General features: G+C 48.7%; 1 protein-coding gene and 1 long non-coding RNA gene across 4 annotated transcripts in view; one reads left to right on the top strand and one right to left on the bottom strand.

The window, feature by feature from the left end:
• The window catches only part of FRAS1 (Fraser extracellular matrix complex subunit 1), a 146,517-nt gene extending 137,928 nt beyond the window's left edge, over positions 1-8,589 (top strand). The window contains exons 65-73 of the mRNA XM_084519273.1: positions 341-555; positions 2,267-2,417; positions 3,026-3,133; positions 3,477-3,636; positions 4,363-4,479; positions 4,754-4,920; positions 5,247-5,452; positions 6,123-6,269; positions 7,255-8,589. Coding sequence (XP_084375399.1) covers positions 341-555; positions 2,267-2,417; positions 3,026-3,133; positions 3,477-3,636; positions 4,363-4,479; positions 4,754-4,920; positions 5,247-5,452; positions 6,123-6,269; positions 7,255-7,839 — 1,856 coding nt within the window. The 3' untranslated portion in view covers positions 7,840-8,589. The remainder of the gene's footprint in view (positions 1-340; positions 556-2,266; positions 2,418-3,025; positions 3,134-3,476; positions 3,637-4,362; positions 4,480-4,753; positions 4,921-5,246; positions 5,453-6,122; positions 6,270-7,254) is intronic.
• On the bottom strand, positions 567-19,487 carry LOC311436798. Of its 3 annotated transcripts, none has more exons than XR_014693089.1 (5): positions 11,256-11,301; positions 6,444-7,761; positions 4,727-4,831; positions 1,665-3,142; positions 567-692 (listed from the first exon to the last, which is right to left on the bottom strand). It is a non-coding gene; the product is annotated as an uncharacterized lncRNA (long non-coding RNA). The 3 variants fall into 3 exon arrangements; XR_014693088.1 differs by lacking the exons at positions 567-692; positions 11,256-11,301 and adding exons at positions 13,078-13,241; positions 19,343-19,487 and having other exon boundaries at positions 2,287-3,142; XR_014693090.1 differs by lacking the exons at positions 567-692; positions 1,665-3,142 and adding an exon at positions 4,440-4,551.
• Positions 19,488-19,527: the final 40 nt, after the last annotated feature.

Genomic DNA, 19,527 nt, shown 5'->3' with positions numbered 1-19,527 from the left:
AGAGTAGGCTCTGTCTTCGTCTGAGCTCTCCTGACATGATGCAAATAATATTTCCTGTAGCAAATAATCTTCCTGTACTAACAGCAGTGAGCAGAGTTGTCCTGCTGAAGATGAGATGCAGTGCATAGGAAATGGTTACATTACAGTGGGGTTAAACAGCATTGCTGTGAAGACCTCTACGTGTTCTGTTTGACCACGGGGGTCATGGAGAGGAGCCAGGAAGTCCCCAGTGTGTTAAAAGTCATCAACACGACCTGAGACTGAAAATGGGACTTCAGTACATGGCCTCAAACTCTTCAAAATCTGGACTGATTGGTGTCCTAATGTCTCTTAATCCCAGAGGCAGGGTTCCTGGATGAAGTAACGTACGATAGCATCGTTCTCGGCCCTGGCTATGACCGCCCTTACCAGTTCGACCCCACGGTGAGAGAGCCAAAGACAATCCAGCTCTACAAGCACCTCAACCTGAAGAGCTGCATTTGGACCTTCGATGCTTATTACGACATGACTGAATTAATTGATGTCTGCGGAGGCTCTGTGACAGCTGACTTCCAGGTGAGATGGCACATCCACAGCTCTTTCACGTCATCCAGATCTTTGTCCATTCTCAGGCAAAGCTCCACTGTGTGTTCATGAACATTTACTGGGTATTTTTGCTGCTCTGCTCTGTACAACTGAAGCACGTTTTTCCCCTTTTAGCAAGAGAAGAACATTGCTCTGTGAAATGCACTTAATTAATTTGTTTTGGTCGGGGTGATGTGGGCTTTATTCTTAGAGAGCCTGTAAAATATTTTTTGTTAGCATAAGGGTATGCTAGAAATACAAAACATTCATACCTGCGCTCTATTCTTCTACAACTTTGACCGTATCCTTAGCCAATATGAATGAGCAAAAAGCAGAGCAGAGGCCCAGCAGTTTGTACTCCTCAATGGGGTTCCAGTGGTCATAAGAGTTTTTAGGTAATGTCTTAATTAACTAACTGACAGACCAAAAGCCAGAAATGCTCTCTTGTAACGAACAGTGGCTTTTGCTACTAAGATGTGTCTCACTGCCCTCTCGTGGCTGGATTATATGTGTACATCTCTCTTAAGCGAGCATCTCATCTGCATTAGATACTTGTACTGAATTCCCAGTCAGAATGTTATGGCCAACATAATCCATTTTAATTCCTGCCGGTCTGAAATAGTTTGCTAACTTTCCCTTTATAGCTCCAATTATTTGCACAGATCCAGAGAAGCTCCTTGAACCAAGCAGCTGCATAATTTAGTATGTGGAGACTGGCACCAGCCCCTCTGGCATGTCTCTTCTTGAGCTGTCTCGGGGGCTTGCAGAGTGCAGCTGCACTCCACAGATAAATGCTGTATGCACAGCTGGAGAGCTGTGGCATTCCAGGTGCTCCTAGGGGCAGTTCTGAGCAAGAAGAATTGCTTATTTTTAAAGGGGAAAATTTTTGAGCTAAAGTTGTGACCACCGCTCCTTTTGTCAGGTGTGTTAATGACAGGCCAGTGATAACCTTTTTGTGTATCAGCTTATTGAAAAGCGCAAATTGCTGCGTTATGGTGAGTTTGGGATGCCCCAGGAGACTACAGGCAGCTTCATTTATGTCCATTGCAGGTACTCAAACCCACACACTAAGGGGTCTAGAGTGACGCATACACTCTTACCTGATCCTGGACTCAAACTTGAGCTTTCTTGCCTCTTTGGAGAAGCCCGGTGAGGGCTTTCACCATCACTTACTGAGCTTCAGGTTCACAGTGGGTGCAGCGAACTTCCTTGACTGCAGGGAGAAGAGGGCTGCTTTGAGCCCTTTCCAAAATTCTGCTCTCTGTTGGTCAGGGACATTACTTACTAGTTTATCATCCAGTTAATGCAAACAAAAATATTTCATATTTCAAAACAACCTTTAACAAATCTATTCCTGTTGTGTGATACGGCAGAGTAGCATTCCCCAGCCTGCTCGTGCCTGTGCCACAGAGCCTGTGTGATGCAGGGATACCGAGGATGCTCGGAGGTGCAAGAGCGTGCAGTGACCCGTGCTGCTCTCCTCCATGCATGTCTCACCCCAGTACACTGCAGTCTGCAATGTGGATGCAGGTGTTTTATTCCTGCAGTGAATAGTTTAGGCACCAAGGGGAAGGCAAAACGACTTGCATCTACGTGCTTTCCCTATTTGCAGAGCAGAACATGAATGAAGTGGGTGCTGTGAGTCCAGGCCAGCGTCTCTCCTTTGCAAAGTGCATATCCACTTACTGGGTTTTACTGACAGGTACGGGACTCTGCTCAGTCCTTCTTAACCGTCCACGTCCCTCTCTACGTGTCCTATATTTACGTGACGGCACCGAGAGGTTGGGCTTCTCTTGAGCATCACACAGAGATGGAGTTCTCCTTTTTCTACGACACTGTTCTCTGGAGGACAGGTAGGTCCCAGGCGTTGGAGGGGAGCACAGGAGAATTTCTTTGTTCTGTTTTTCCATTTTCTTAGTTTCTGCACTGCCACTGCAGTCCCGATTTATTTACAAATATACCCAATACCCTATACCGAATTTATTTATTTATCTTTCTCACAATATCTGGAGCTTGTGAGCTGTGAACCCGTGCCTGCAGCCCTGAGGGGTATTGCTGCTCCTGTTGGCACCTTGGGTTTCACCCTGGCGGTGGTGATGCCGAGTATCCCAGAGGAGGGACACGCAGGGATTTGGTCCTGGTGGGACGCTCAGGGGCTATGGCCAGGAGCACCCAGAAGCAGTCATTCCCAACAGCCACCTCAGTGTATAGCTGGTGTAAAACAAGGCACATTCAAGGCACGTAAGGGAAAGTTCATGAATTTGCTTCCTTAAGGCTTGAGTGAAACATGGACAATGGAGGAAATTACAGCTGGCACGCTGCGGGGTACTCCCAGTCAAGCTGAGCCTTTCTGGAGCTCTCTCAAATGCTTCTGGAGCTACCTAGGGCTGACAGACCTCACCTGGGGACTTGCTGTGCCACGTGGCCTCTCCAGTGACTCTGTTCTTGCTGCACCACACAGGGATTCAGACGGACAGCGTCCTTTCAGCCCGGCTGCAGATAATCAGGATCTACATCCGCGAGGATGGCCGGCTGGTTATTGAGTTCAAGACCCAGGCCAAGTTCAGAGGTGAGAGCACTGTGAAAATACAGATCAGTTCTGAAGACTCAGGCAGGAAAACAAGCTATGACTAAGGACAGCGTTCATGTTCAAAGGGAGTATTTCTGCCCAAGAGCCAGTTTGCTGTTCCTCTTAGGAGCCTCTTGACCTAGAAATACTTCCTCTAGCCAGTCTGCTACTACTGAAAGCTAAAAACTGCACCTGCATGGGAGGGAGGCACCAGCAGCTGCTGCTCTGAGCAGGCTGTAAAGTTGCTCCTGGAGAGACACTTGGGGTTCCCCTGTGCTGAGGTGTGCAGCATGAGGTCTGCCAGTGCTCCGCCTGAGCTGTCACCTCCTTGTCCTCACCACAGGGCTCTTTGTGATGGAGCACCACAGCCTGCCCGATGTGAAGTCATCTCTAGTGACTCCAGACCACCTGGGAGGGATCGAATTTGACCTGCAGCTGCTGTGGAGCGCTCAGACTTTCGACTCTCCCTACCAGCTCTGGAGAGCAACCAGCTCCTATAACAGGTGAGGACAGCGGGCTCAGCTTCCCAAATCCTAACACTCTTCCTAAGTAATCAGCATGCACATAATTAGCAGCAGCAGAGCAGTCTCAAATCCTGGCCGGAGAGCACAATCCCTGTTGCCCTTTCAGCAGCCACAGACACAGCAAGCATGGAGTGTCCAGGAGCCAGCTTTATGTAGGGGTTCAGAGCTAGAGCACGCAGGGTGCTGCTGTCACTGCCGGAAACGCTGCTCTGTCAGTTGTGTGAGTAGTGGGAAAAAAAGCATCTTGTAAAGGCATTTTTCTATGAATTAGCTAATGTGTAAGTAAATACCAGGGTGACAGTATATTCAAGGTTGTTTTTGCAGTCTGCAAGTTAAAGCAGATTCACATTCACAACCCACTTAACCGTTAGTGCCAACCAACTTAACCTCCTTGGAGGAGAGACGTATGTCCAGAACTAGAAATAGTTAGTTCACTTTAAAAAAAAAATAATTGTTTTTGTTACAATTTCTGTCTGTGACTGTTTCTTCTTTCATCTGTGCTCCTTGCACAGAGGGTCAAACTAAATACTGTCAGTCAAATTCATCCCTTCTACACTTGCTGGAATACACCAATGTTTCTGGGGTTGGGTTATCTCCTGCTTACTTTCCCTAATTCAAAACCCATGGGTGTTGGGCAAACAGATCAGCTGGGTGAATGGTTTGGAGCCTGGTTTGGTGACCGCAGTGTCTCCTCTCTGTTCTCAGGAAGGACTACTCTGGAGAGTACACAATATTCTTGATCCCCTGTACTGTGCAGCCCACGCAGCCGTGGATAGAGCCCGGAGATAAGCCCCTGCCCTGCACGGCTCACGCTCCTGAGAGGTAAGGAGGCACCATCGCCACCTCCGGACCCAGTCGCAGCTGGTTTGGGTTGTTGGCATGGTCCCAGGCAGCCTGTGACAGCAGGGAAATGGGCAGGGTGAGGGGAAACATGTAAGCTTGTGTTGAAAACCAGTGTCGTATGGGCTGCTGGGCTATAAAGAGTAAAAGCAGGATGGAAAAAAGGTAAAGCAGGTGTAACTTCAAGTCGCCAGTACATAACTTCAGATGTGTCCAAACCAAACCTCACCTTTTTCCTCTCCTGTCCCAATTTCAGATTTTTGATCCCGATTGCCTTCCAGCAGACGAACCGCCCCGTTCCTGTCGTCTACTCCCTAAACACGGAGTTTCAGCTCTGTAACAATGAGAGGGTGTTTCTGATGGATCCCACCAAATCCGAAATGTCTCTGGCGGAAATGGATTACAAGGGGGCTTTTTCAAAGGGTAGGATTTTTTTCATTCCTGTTCCTGGCATGGTGCTGTTTTCAGAACTTCCATTCCTCTGGCAGAGGAGGGTAAAGCTCCGATTTGGCTTTGCCTCTTTTACAGCACCAGATGGTATTTGGGCACATCCACAGCCCTGTGATACCAGGACCAGAATGTGCTCATGGCAGAGCCTTCTGTCATCTGCACACGCACATGTGCAAAACCACAGCCACCTGCAGCTCAATGTGTGTGGCTGTCAGAGCACTTCTGTCATGGAGCTTCTTGTCACCGCCTTCTTGATGTCCCTTAGAGTTTAACCTGACTTGTTCTCCCAACCTCCCCAGGGCAAATCCTGTATGGCCGCGTGCTCTGGAACCCCGAACAAAACCTGAACGCCGCTTACAAGCTGCAGCTGGAGAAGGTCTACCTGTGCACGGGCAAGGATGGCTACGTGCCTTTCTTTGACCCAACAGGAACCGTCTACAACGAGGGGCCGCAGTATGGCTGCATTCAACCCAACAAGCACCTGAAACACAGATTTCTCCTCTTGGTAAGTTTTCTGCCCTGGACAAAGCCACACCATGGAGCGTTACATGTGATTGTGTCTGGATAAGTCTTGTCTCTCACTCACCTAAGGGACCTGAGAGCAAAATGACATGCCTGCTTGTGGGGACGGGCTGCACAGCAGGGAGCACTGTGAGGGGTCCGTACTGAAACAATTTGCTTGCAGAGCTCTCCTCTGCTTCTGCTTTGTGTTTATTTTTTCCCCCTATCACAAACAAATTCTGACTACAAAGGGATGAGAAGGGAAATGGGGTGGCTTTTTTGTAGTTCCAGGCAGACACGGCCTTATCTTTACAGACTGGGTAACTTCTCCTCAGTCTTTATCCCTGAGTATTTCTTAGTCTAAAGAAAAAACAAATGAGGACGGAAAAAATGGGTATACCAACCTTTAAAAATTCTCGTAATCTGTTTATACCATGGCTTGGAGCTGACAGGACTGGCAGCATATAGAGGATCTATTTATCAGCTACACAGGAATTCTCCTCTGCCATATAAAGCTACAGCTACCTCCCAGCCTGCATGCAGCTCTAATTGCATGCTTTCAAATTAACATTTGCAAATTAACATCGCTTTCCTTCACACTGCCACTGAAGCAGCCCCTGAAGGCTGTCTCAGTGCGTGATGCTGACAGCACGTGCTCCCGCTCTGCTTCCCAGGACCGCAACCAGCCCGAGGTGACAGATAAGTATTTCCACGATGTACCTTTCGATGCCCACTTCGCTTCTGAGCTGCCCGAGTTTCAGTCAGTGAGCAGCATGCCCGGAGTCGACGGATTTACTCTGAAGGTGGATGCTCTCTACAAGGTATGTACTGAGTGATAGTGGGACACCAAAATTAACTGCTCTCTCCAGGACTTTCCAAATGCTTTGGGAATTACAGGCTCAGGGCCTGACACTATCTAGAAGAACCAAATTAATGCTAGGGTGGGTCTGGCAGCCTCCTGCAACACAGTGCCTTGGCTCTCCTCTCACATTCACCTGCAACAAGGTCTCCCTGAAGCGATGCGGACTCACGTACTTGTTGTGATCTGCATTTATAGATCATACTGTGGTAGGCCTCTCCTTGATTTGCCTCAGTCAAAACATGAGGTGAGAAATCAGAGTTCCTCCCAGCTGCAGGGCACATAAGCTGTGCTGTCCGTGTCTCTAGAGACAGGCAGAGCTCCGAGCTCACAGTTCCCCTTCCGACTCACAAGGGCAGGTGACCTCTGGCACGATTCCGGTCTGTGCGCGGAGGCTGGCTCTAGCACAAGCCTCAGAGGATCCAGGCTGATCAGGGCAGAAACCTGTGGGACACAAAGGGAGCTCTCCACAGAGAGCAGAATCCTAGATGGAGGCTTTTTGGTCCCTCCCCAGAGCAGCCCTCTTTTTAACCTGGTGACCACTGTCAGCTTAAGCGACTTTGTGGCATTCCTAGGATCACGCCGTAAGTTAACAGTGGAGCCAATTAAGAAGCAAACTCCCGCACAGAAAATAGAGACAAGGAGTTTGTTCTGGTGGTTAGGGCTTTTTTCAAAGGACTCAGGGAAAAAGATCATAAGAGGCAGCTTAGAAATGTTCCCGAATTAATTGCTGTAGTTGCCAAAAGCAGGCAAGGAGACTGAATGCCTCACCTGGCAATAAATATTATTGCTGGTGCTTATTAAAGCACACTGAGATTTTTTGCTGCTATTTGCATAAATCAAAAAAATGGGGAAAAAACACATCAAGTTCTATGTTTACCAAACCAGATCGCTTCATCTAAAGCCTGTAGCGAAGGCTTCCTGTGTGCATCTCCCCTTTCTCACAGGTGGAAGCTGGGCACCAGTGGTACCTTCAGGTCATCTACATCATTGGCCCGGAGAGCATCGCAGGGCCTCGCGTTCAGCGCTCCCTCACTCACCGCGTGAGGCGCAGCCGCAGGGACGTGGTGGACGGCGACGGGAGGCTGGTGCTGGATGACTCCTTGATCTACGACAACGAGGGCGACCAGGTCAAGAACGGCACCAACATGAAGTCACTGGTCCTGGAGATGGAGGAGGCCGTGGTCGCAGCCTCCTTATCGCAGACGGGCGCGTCCCTGGGGAGCGCGTTCGCTGCCGTCATGCTGCTGGTGCTGGTGCTTCTGGGAGTCTGCCTCGTCACCAGGAGGTGTCGGAAGCTGCGGAGGAAGCGAGAGGCTGCCCGAGCTGCCCCAGAGGAGCATCCACTGAACACCAAGGTGGAGCTGCCCAAGGGCACGGAGAAGGCGGTGAACAGCCAGTACTGCACCGTGAGGAACATCAACATATTGAGGGAAACGGGGGGCGTCTCCAGCCTGAAAGGTAGGAAGGTGAAGCAGGTGAACTTAGAAGTCAAAGTCCACAACAACTTGCACGACGGAACAGAAGTTTAATGGAGCACATACTTTTGTTTTCTAAAAGCTTTTTATAACTTGTAAAAAAAAAAAAAAGACAAACAAAAATGAAAAACAAAAGGTAAGTAAAACTATGCTGATATTTTTATACTCTCGTGAGAAAAGGAGTGGCTCTGGCTCTGTGTGATGAGCAGCAGTCCAGGCTCCCACTCCTCTGCCTGCGACCAAGCTTCCTCATCGCACACAGCTCGTTTGTGCTGGTATCTGAGCAGGGGAAAATGCTGCCACGGCAGAAGACCCCCGGGAAGGAGGCCTGTATCTGCAGCGGGGCCTCGTTCAGCCCTCACAAGGAAGAGACCGTGGTTCCACGTGGGACCTGGGGGCGCTTTCAGCTATCACTGGGAAACTTGATGCATTTGTGGCACTGTGTTGCTGAGCCTTAAGCATCCCAGTACATGGGAGCAGTTTCCACCTTCCTCGGGGCAAAAACAAGAAAAGCAACTTATCCTTTTGTAATAGCAGGGGCAAGGTGACTTGCTTTGCTTCTTAAAATGAGGCAAAACTAGACAGAAAACCCACTTGCAAACATGGTGCTCAGTATTTTGGGATTTGGGGATTCGTGTTGCCTAAGCCTCAGGCACTGGCAGCTTGGCTGCAGCCCTGTGGAGGTTTTGCAGCAGTGGTGCTCATGGCGGGGGGTGTGGGGGGTGGCAGGGACATGAATTGTCACACGGGGTGTTAATTGTCACATCTCACCGCACTGCAGAGTAAAGTTTGAGTATGAACCTCTCAGAGCGTGACGGGGGTGTCCTTTCCCTGCGCCTCCCTGCCTCCGCTTTTCCCCACTGCAGCACACAGGGGAGACCCCTGCCCATGGCATCCAGTCCAACAGGGCTGTGGCAGCAGAGTGGTCGGTGGGGAGCTCCCTGTGGGTCCCGGGGGGTGGTGGGGCTGTGATGGGTACCTGGGGGGGGGTGTCCTTGGCCCTTTCCTGCCCCAAGCCACTCCCCAGCCATGCCCAGAGCTGGGAGCTGCTGCAGCTGTGCCAGTGACAAGGCCACCACATGTCCCTGCCCAGGGAGCAGCCAGGAAGGTGACTTCAGGCAAAATCCTGGCAAAGGCGGCCATCTCCTTGGCCTTGGCCAGGTGCCTCCAAGCTCTGTGGACATCAGAGATGTGCCAGGAGAGCTCAGTGGGGGCCCTGACGATGAACAGAGCCAGGAACTGCTGCTGTGCACCCGGTTACTTAGCTACACCAGAAAGGTGCAGCTAAGTAACACGATCAACCTGAAGGGAGCATCTCTGTAAGAGTTTCTCTGCAAAAGCTTCCCTGCAAGAACTTGGTGTGAGCTCTCCCAGACCAACCAGACCCTGGTGGGGACACCTGGCTGGCTCAGTGGTGCGCATTGTCTCTGAAGTGAGACTTGTTTACACCATCCAGTCCTGAAAGCAGTTCACACTCACACCCTAACTTCCCCCCAGTAATCTGTGGGGTTCAAACCCTGGATTTTGAGTTGGTTTTCTGTCCTAACAAACTGTTCCCCACATGCTTCTCTGTGTCCCTTTCCTGTGCTGCTTATGCTGCAACCTTAGAGGAGAACGGCACGCAGCACCAGTGACATGAACGCACCGAACAGTTTCAGTGGTTAGGTGAGATGTCCTGCTTTCCCAATGCTCCTGTCTCCAATTAACATGTAGCATTGTTCTGGAACACGACCACAAATCAGAGACCTCTGTGAAAATCCATACTGGAAACCACCACAAACACCTAACCCAAGTTAATCATGCAGGTGATTGGAGTTCTCCTTTCAAGCTCTACATTTGTAGATTGTGTTTTGCAGCTGTACACTGAGGGCCCTGTCAGAATTACCTGGAGTTCCCATACTGGAAGAGTCCTCTCTACCTCTTAAAGCAATTCTGTTCAAGAAGTGATAGCTGAAACTGAAGGACAACAACTGCTCCTGCTTTACGAAACAATAAAGTATCTGTACCTGTAAAAACGCAGAGTTAAAGAATGTTTTTTCTCCCCCAAAAAAGACCGAGTTTTCCATATCCTTGTGCACACCTGATACTCACTCTGAATGCAGTTACACTAGTAGCACTGACAGCAGTGCAGCATGGACAAGTGCCGGTAGAACAACCAGAAGGCTTGCTCTGATATATTATAGCAACCATGCAACACCTTCATTCACAGCAAAAGAAGTGTACCTCTTATTCCTGGTATCCAGAGTGACGAGACTCGGCACAGCAATTGTTAGCTAGCAGCACTGACAATCACCCTGTGAAATATTCTCAGCCCTTCAGAACCGACAGTCATATACAGGCAGGGAAAATAACATGTCCAGTGAGACAAATGGCTCCAGCTGCTGCCCTTCTTCCCCAGGGGTGCTCTTAGCGGGAGCAGGCTCTTCTCCATAAAGCCCCAGGCCTCTGCACAAGGGTTAAGTGGCTGCCACACGTAGGTGTACACCCCCAGCAGCAGCTACACCGATGTCCCCCTGCCCAGCCATCCCTGCTGGGGGTGGTGTGGGCACCCCCCACCTCCCTTTTGAACCACAGAGGTGTTGGTGTCAGACACCCACCGCCAAGCCCTGTACCCCAGTGCTGACCAGTACAGACTGGTCAGGATGGCTGCGTCGCCTTCTCTGGGACCGGCTCAGGCAGGCACCACCAGCAGCCCGTGCCCTGTCCCCACCTCAGGCAGCAGGATCAGTGATCCCCTGCACACACACACACACACGACCTGTTGCTAACACAGCACTGGCAGCTCCACCTCGGCCCCCAGCTGAGCAGAGGGGAACAGCCCCAGCAGTAGATGCAGGGAGGAGGCAGAGAGAGAAGGAGAGACTGGAGGGAACAGCCCAAAGCCAGGCTGCTGAGCCCTGGGACCAGGGGGCTGTCACCTGCAGCCATCACTACCCCGGGGCAGAGGAGGTGCCTGCTTCAGGGCTGTGCTTCTTGCACATGCTTCCTTATAGAGCCTCCTGCTGTTCTTTTTAAGCATCTTTTCCCTTCGGGAAGCTCTTTAGCAGAGCTGGGGCCAACAGTTATCTCCCCAGGTAGCAGACCTAACTCTACCACGCTCAGCCATCACACCTGAGGGGGCAGCAGCAATCCAGAGCCATCCCCAAGGTACTGAGTGCCCCCCAGCACAGCACCACACAGGCTCCTGTTCTACATGCTGAGCTGCAGCACCTAGAGCAAGCCCCCCAGAGATAAGCAAGGAGAAAGAAAGGAAGGGAGCATTCAGTGACATACTAATATAAACTCAGCTAACAGAGACAGAACACACCAAAACTGGTTTGCAAAAACACAAAAATAAAGTAAGGTTAAATCTAAAGACAAAAGAAAAGCAGTGCTCCCACCACCAGGGGTAGCACCCACACAAGGACTCAAGGCAGCCCAACAACGTTGCTCAGACTAAGGCAGAAGAGAAGAGCAGCACCACAACATACCTGCTGACAAGGCAGAGAGCACTCACAGCACACTCCCTACTGCAGTGAGATGCCAGACCTCCAGCCAGAACTTAAATACAGCACCGGGACCAATGGGGAGGTGCGTGGGCAGCGGGGCCCCAGGTGAGGCCGTCAGGGTGAGGGCTGGATCAGCTGCCACAGCCCAGCAGCTCTGACATCTCCCTGAGTACTTAGTAAGGGTAAGTACTTTTTTTTTTTTTTCTCCCAATACCACTGTGTGCACACACTTCAGCTTCAGTGCTTTCTGTCTGCTACCAGACCCGTTAGAGGGGGTTGCCCGTCCCCTCCAGCACAGCGTCCCAGGTACGTGTGCAGTCAGCACATGTTGTGTGAGGGATGGCTGAGAGGATGGAATGTTGCTGGCAGATAAAATCATTAAAATGGTTTCCAACTTCATACTGAATGTGAGGCCATAATTTAAGTTGTAGCAGTGACTTGTGACTGCTTAGCCTGGGTGCTCATCAGGGAGAAATCACAGAATTGTCTAGATTGGAAGAGACCTCAAGATCATCGAGTCCAACCTCTGACCTAACATTAACCAGTCCTCCACTAAACCATGTCACTAAGTTCAACATCTAAACGTCTTTTAAAGACCTCCAGGGATGGAGACTTAACCACTTCCCTGGGCAGCCTGTTCCAATGCCTCACAACCCTCTCAATAAAGAAGTTCTTCCTAAGATCCAACCTAAAACTCCCCTGCCACAACTTTAGCCCATTCCCCCTCGTCCCATCACCAGGCACGTGGGAGAACAGACCAACCCTCACCTCGCTACAGCCTCCCTTGAGGTACCTGTAGAGAGCAATAAGGTCGCCCCTGAGCCTCCTCTTCTCCAGGCTGAACAAGCCCAGCTCCCTCAGCCGCTCCTCGTAGGACTTGTTCTCCAGGCCCCTCTCCAGCTTTGTCGCCCTTCTCTGCACCCGCTCAAGCACCTCCATGTCCTTCTTGTAGCGAGGGGCCCAAAACTGAACACAGTACTCGAGGTGCGGCCTCACCAGAGACGAGTACAGGGGGACGATCACCTCCCTAGCCCTGCTGGTCACGCTGTTTCTGATACAAGCCAGGATGCTGTTGGCCTTCTTGGCCACCTGAGCACACTGCTGGCTCATATTCAGCGGACTATCCACCATCACTCCCAGGCCCTTCTCTGCCTGGCAGCTCTCCAACCATTCCTCTCCCAGCCTGTAGCTCTGCTTGGGGTTATTGTGCCCCAGGTGCAGGACCCGGCACTTGGCCTTGTTGAACTTCATGCAGTTGACCTCAGCCCATCGGTGCAGCCTATCCAGATCCTCCTGCAGAGCCTTCCTACCCTCGAGCAGATCGACACACGCACCTAACTTGGTAAATGTCAGGGAGTAAGGAAGCTCAGGGATTACAGACCCATCAAAAGCAGGAGTGATTATTAACTCAGCAGGATCTTAGACCAGCACAACCGGCAGTATTTCTGATGGAAGTGGTGGCTTTGAGAGTTCCCCAGGATATCAGAAAGACTCGAGGTGGGATAGTGTGTGTTAGTCAAAACCACAGAATCACAGAATTGTCTAAGTTGAAAGAGACCTCAAGATCATCGAGTCCAACCTCTGACCTAACACTAACAGTCCCCACTAAACCATATCCCTAAGCTCTACATCTAAACATCTTTTAAAGACTTCCAGGGATGGTGACTCCACCACTTCCCTGGGCAGCCCGTTCCAATGCCTAACAACCCTTTCAGTAAAGAAGTTCTTCCTAATATCCAACCTAAAACACCCCAAGACAACCCACACGTCCAGGAAAGGTGAATTTGAAATCAAACAAACTCACGGAGGTACAGCTGAAGGACTGAATGAGGACACTCTTTGTAGGAGAGAAACTGTAAGGAGCTCCCTGTTGTGCAGACTGTACAGCACGTGCCGAGGCGCAACCCCAGTTTTCTGTGTTCTTCAGTCTCAGAAGGAAATAGTGGGAAACACGGCGGAGATATTTACCTACAAGAAAATATTGAAAAAGTACATGTTAGGCATAAGCTGGTGATGAGCAAATTTAGTAGGAAATTAGTTTTTTCCGTAGGAAGAACAGAAGCCAAAAGTACCCCGAAGTGAGACTCTTAGGAAGCCATTGTGGCACAGGAATATTCAGTGGGTGTCAGCAAATAGACTCTGAGCCGTGCAGGTGAGAAAAAAAGCCCATAGTGGAAAGGTTTGTGTGAGTGACATTTCAAAACCTGGACCGGCCGGCTCTTAAACTCTGCATGGCCTCACTGCCCTTTCTTTCCATCTTTTATTAGATGAGACTTTGAAAGGAAACTGCAAGGGGGGACGCGGTACATGTAGCAAAGTGAGCCCAGAAGTTCAGGCAGTTCAGCAGTGTGTGTACGCGTGTGTTCAGGATGTCAGACGTGGGGCTATTTCAGAACAGCCGAGTTCGATCTGAGAGCCTTTAGACCTTCATTACCCTGTTGTGACATTATGCTGGACAGCCTGGAAAAGGGGATTTCAGCTACAGGGAGACTGTCTCAGCGGCGTGGAAGTCCTCGATGCTTCTAAGCATGTGTCAAAATGGAGCATATTAAAAAAGCAGCCAGGCTGTCAGGTCTGCACAGACGAAGGACTGCTGCTACTGGAAGTGCGGCTGGAGCGGCTGTTTGGTGTTCATTCGTTCCTGCCTTTGTGTCTTACAATGAAAGATGCTTTATTTGCTCACCAAGGCTTAGAGAGGAGCAACCACATTGTTTCTACACTTAACCCCACTTCAGGCAGACCAATGCTAGTCTGTTGGTTGTACATCTTTGTCTCATTTGCAGAACGGAGACATGCTTCTCTGAGGGCTGTGTCCTGTTCTCCCTTAGTTAGTACACACCTTGACAAAAGTTCAAGGCCAGAAATGGGCAGCACCTGGAGACCCTCTGAGGGGTGAGGACACCCCTGTGGGTTCCACCTGTGCTATGTCGTTGGGTGTTCACTGCTTGGCAGCTTCAGGTGGTGGCAGTTAATTTGCAACCTGATTTATGTCTTTCATTTATTGCTGTCATAACCCAGGTATTAATATTGAATGTCCTAGTTATGCACCGTAGGGATAAACAATCAGTAATGCAAATGTGAGAATTTAATGTCACCGTGGCACATTGCCTAGGTATTGACTAATTGGTTTGCATTGTATTCAGTGGTTAATTAGCCCTGGACATCTGTGTCTCCCCCTTGTGGATGGTTCCAGCTGGATTTCTGCTCCAGGTAAATAACCACAGCTCGTGCTTGTTAACCCAATCTGGGCTTTAAGCGAGGTCATACATCAATCACTTTTGTACCTTGAATATTAATATTCAATTGATGATGATGATGATGATGATGATTATTATTATTATTCAATACATTGAATATTAATATTGAATGTCACAGTTGCACATTGTGCAGACATGGATCAACCTAGTTTGTACTTCTTATATTTACATATTTAATTATTAACATATGTATAAAAGAACTGCCATTGAGGTGTATGTCTAAGGGAACAAAATTTGCCCAGGCATATTATCGGCTCATCAGGTTTAAATGTCCTCAGTGTAATTGTCTACAGGCAGTTAATTTATAGTGGTCTGATTTTACTTGTGTATCTATATATTGTGGATTTTGGGGGGATTGGGATTGACTAGTAAAGAGCTTCTAGGAAAACGGTGGAATATTAACCACTGTAGATTACAATAGGAAAAGTTCAAAGCAAAGAAATCCCGAGGAAAAGCCCCTTAGGATGTATACTAACACATTGGAGGGATATAGTGGGGTGAGAGGGTACAGAAAGTAAAAGAACTCTTATCAAATATTGTAATCAGTGGTGGCCACTTTATAAACTAGAGGATGGAGAGGAGTGGCCCCTAAATGGAACTATTAATTATAACACCATATTACAGTCAATGTTGTTTTTGTGGAGAGAAGGAAAACAGGACGAAATGTTGTATATTGATGTTGTTTCAGCATCTTGGAGGGAAAAGGTACGGAATTAAGTTGGTCCCTGACTGAGCCTTTGATGTTGGCATTAGAAAAGTAAAGGCTAGAGAAAGATAAAGGAAGTGTTAAAAGGTTTGTTGAAAGTGTTAAAGGTATTCGAAGTTGAATGAGCAGGGAAAGAGGATGTAGGAACGTTAATAGTTCCGCCTCAGCCCGAGGCTGAGATCCTAAAATCAGGGATGTTAGCCCTCTGGGGCAAAGGGATCGTGATGGTCGGAGAGAGAGTTGTTATGGAAACAGAAAAGCAGTTAACTCTTAGAACAACCTGAGTTCATGTGCGAGCTCAGATTGCCAATGGGACCGCTCAGGAAACTGTGGACAATTGCATTCCCCTGACCGACCCCACTGAGATCCTAATCATCCCGAAAATTATGATCGGTTAAGTAAATACTAAAATCTGGTTGAATTGGGAATTGAGAATATTATTCCTAGATACGGAATTATAGAAACAATTGACTCTGACCGAGGCCCTCATTTTGTCTCCAAAGTGTCTCAAGAGACTATGAAAGCTCTAGGAACAAGTTGGGAATACCACACTCCGTGGCACCCCCAAAGTGCTGGAAAGGTAGAGCGAATGAATGGTGAAATTAAGAAACAACTAACAAAACTTATGCTGGAAGCTAAGGCTTCTTGGGTAAAATGCTTGCCTCTTGCACTGTTAAACATATGGACACAGCCCAGAACTGATATAGGAATTTCTCCATTTGAAATGCTACATGGTATGCCCTATGACTTGGAATTGCCACTTGACCACCCTCAATTCTAATTATGACTTGGAAAGAGACTTTAACACCACGATGGGGAAGGCCCCTATGTTGTTTTGCTTACCACAGAAACGGCTATTCGAACTGCGGAGAAAGGATGGACACATGCCAGCCGAGTGAAAGGACCAATCCGGGAAGGTAAATGGGAGGCAGCTCCAGGCCCTGACGACTTGAAGCTGACACTAAGACGGACTCAATAAGTATTGTGTATTATCTGTGTATCGTGGGAAGGGGAGGAGGCCCTGTTTCGAAGGCTCCCTAGTAGGTTCCCCTGAAGAACACTGCTGCTGCCAAGAAGAACCGATACCTTGTAGTTCGCTGCAACCGAACTGACAAGCGAGGCAGAGAAGTGAAAACGGTGGGGGACTGAGGGGCCGACAATTTAAAAACACCCTGGAGTGATGGGCTCCGACCACCTCCTACCATACATGGGAGTCAGTAGCATCGTTTTGGTCAGCTATGGGTCTGCGCATCCCCACCAGCCTTTTAAATGGCGCTTGATCAGATGGGAGGATCAATTCATCATCCAGCAAACAACGACAGCGGGTGCTCCCGGTTTCTGCATCACATTATGTGACCTGGTGTCAATGCAGCTATGCTTTAACCGATCAGGATTTTATTTCTGCCCAAGTTCTAACCCAGGAAAGGTGTACTGTAATTACCTGAACACGTATTATTGTGCATACTGGGGGTGTGAAACCATTGCTACGGACTGGACACTCGGGGCTGGTCAGGATAAATTTTTACAAGTGGGATATGGGCCGCAAGGTTGTAACTGACAAGCAGATCCCCGTTACGGGTGGCGAGGGCATGGTATAGGGTATACAGGAACCTTCCACGGAAATAAAGCAATTTGCAAGGTTCTATATATAAATATAACAAACTTGGACGATACTAGCTGGGTACTAAGAAAAATGTGAGGTGTCAGATTTTACAAACACAGAACAGATAGGGGAGGACTCATACTAATAAAAAGGAGGATGCTGATAGGCAGTAGGACCAAATGAGGTATTGTCAGAAAGTGTCCAGGGAATCCAGCCTGTGGAAAATACTACAGTGCCAACCCTTGGCAGCCCTACGAGCTCAGGTAAAGCCAAGAATGATAACATAGCTGAGAATAACATATGGGGGGGTCATGAATGCCAGCTACCAATTATTAAACAAAACAAGCCCAAATGTAACAAAACACTGTTGATTATGCTTTAGTATAAGGCCTTCATATTATGATGCTATCGGGAATCCTGGGGAGCCCACCCGCACAAACGAGAACAGCCCTCTACATTGCAGCTGGGGAAAAGACATAAGGGTAACACTAACACAAGTCACTGGAGGTGGTAGGTGTGTGGGCACGGTTCCTAGTGGGAAGCATAACCTATGTAATACCATGGAGAATGGAAAACAATCAACCGAGTGGCTAATCCCAGCCAACAACGCTAGGTGGGTTTGTTCGTCAGTGGGCGTAACTCCTTGTCTATCACTAAAACTCTTTAATGCGTCTCATGATTTTTGTATACAGGTGATAATTATACCAAGGATTCTATACCACCCTGAGGATTGTATGTACACCCAGCACACAGTGGCAAGTCCTCATCTGGAAAGACGGGAACCATTCACGGCTCTAAATTTGGCCACCCTAATAATCCTGGGAGGAGCTGGAGTGGGGACCAAGGTAGCCTCATTGGTTAAACAAAATCAAGAATTTACTTCCTTATGCATTGCTGTGGACGAGGACCTGACCCAAACTGAACAACCCATCTCGGCCCTGGAAAATCTATCAGGTCGCTTTCAGAGGTAGTGTTACAAAATCGTAGGGGATTAGATTTGGTATTTTTTACAACAGGGCGGGCTCTGTGCAGCCCTGAAAGAGGAATGCTGTGTGTATGCTGATCACACTGGAGAGGTAAGAGATACAATGGCAAGACCCAGGGAAGGGCTGAAAAAAAAAAGGAAACGGGAGAATGAAGCCCAACAGAGCTGGTATGAATCTTGGTTTAATTATTCACCTTGGCTTACTACTTTATTATCAACAATAACAGGACCTTTGTTGTTATTAATAATAGCACTAACTTTTGGACCATGTATTTTTAATAAATTGATTGCGATTGTAAAGGGACGTTTAGAAGCGGCACATTTAATGCTCATACATGCCAAATACGAGTCAATAAGTACCAGCGAAGGAATCGAGGAAACATTAGTTCTTAGTAGCCAGGCATTGCAGAGCTTCAATGAACAAAATGAGTAACTAAAAGAAAAAGGAGGGATTGTAATACACAATAAATGTTTGCTCATTGTCTTTTGTATTATAAAAACAAGGAGTTCTGTTTGAGGAGCGGGAGTTGCGAAAGCTCCCTGCTGAAGTAAGGAGCTGTATAACGCTTGGCTAGAGACTATGAAACTTCTTTTGCTTAATGTAACAAAAAAGAGAATCCCCTCCCCTTCTCTCCTTCTGCATCTCAGTTGCCTCTTTTGTTCAAAGACCCTGCTGCAAAGCTCATGTAACCATCTCCTGATAAGTTGCTAACCTAGTGTATCAACATCCTGCCTTCCTGTCTCACGCTGGGCCAACATGACCAAATAAAAAAAGAAGCTGAACCACAACGCTGAGGAAGACTACGGCCTTCATCTTCACAACCACCAGAGGGACAGAGACGACCCCCTGGCAACAGTGCGCGCAGTCGCAGAATATACCAGGATGTGCTGCGTAATCCCGGAATTACCAAGATATAAAAAGGGACCCTGGCGGGGGTGAGGTGCGCGCCGTTGGCGGAGCCGAGACTCCCCAGCCACCCAGCGCTGTTTTGCTTGCTGTTGCTTATTCAATAAATTCCTTTCTATGGTTAATGCAATGCTCTCTGAAAATTAATTAAGGGGGCAACTTATAACAGTACTGATCTCTTAGTCCTGGACACCGCTATAGCTGGTGGACATGTCCAGCCCTTGATGCGTTCAGCTTGTGCTTGTTGCAACAACGTGGGCTTTAGACAAGGTTGTAAATCAATCCCTGTCACAGCTTTAACACTGCACGTGTTGTGTTTGTATGGTGTAAAGCATAGGCTGGTTGAGAGCTCATTTCCTTAATGAGCTCTTTGTGCCTACAGTTCACGGAGGGCTCCAGCCCTGGTTACCTCCTGGCTGTCTCCAGCTTGTTCCAGTTTCCAGCCCTTGATGTCTCCTGGCTATCTCCAGCTTGTTTCTGGCTCAAGCTCCTTAGAGCTTGCGCTTGTATAAAAAAATAAAGTGCTCTTTTGACGAGGCTATAAATCAATCACTGCCATAACTTGAATACTAATACGAACTGCCACAATTGCCCAAATATTGCACACTTACGGGGGTGACCATTCTGCACCGGGTACACCGAGGGAGCAGCAGAAGGGCAGGAGCACCCTTTCTCCCAGAGACCACCTCCAACACTTCACTTTGTTCGGCCTGGTGCGTGCCGTCGTCCCGGCCTTGGGGATCCACCACAACCGGACCCACACCCCCGGGGGTGCCCACACACCCGCTCCCCGCCC

Source organism: Aythya ferina (genome assembly GCF_964211825.1).
Source record: "Aythya ferina genome assembly, chromosome: 4".
Classification (NCBI taxonomy): Eukaryota; Metazoa; Chordata; class Aves; order Anseriformes; family Anatidae; genus Aythya; species Aythya ferina.
The sequence above is the reverse complement of the archived record's forward strand: the minus strand, read 5'-3'. Positions and strand labels throughout refer to the sequence as shown.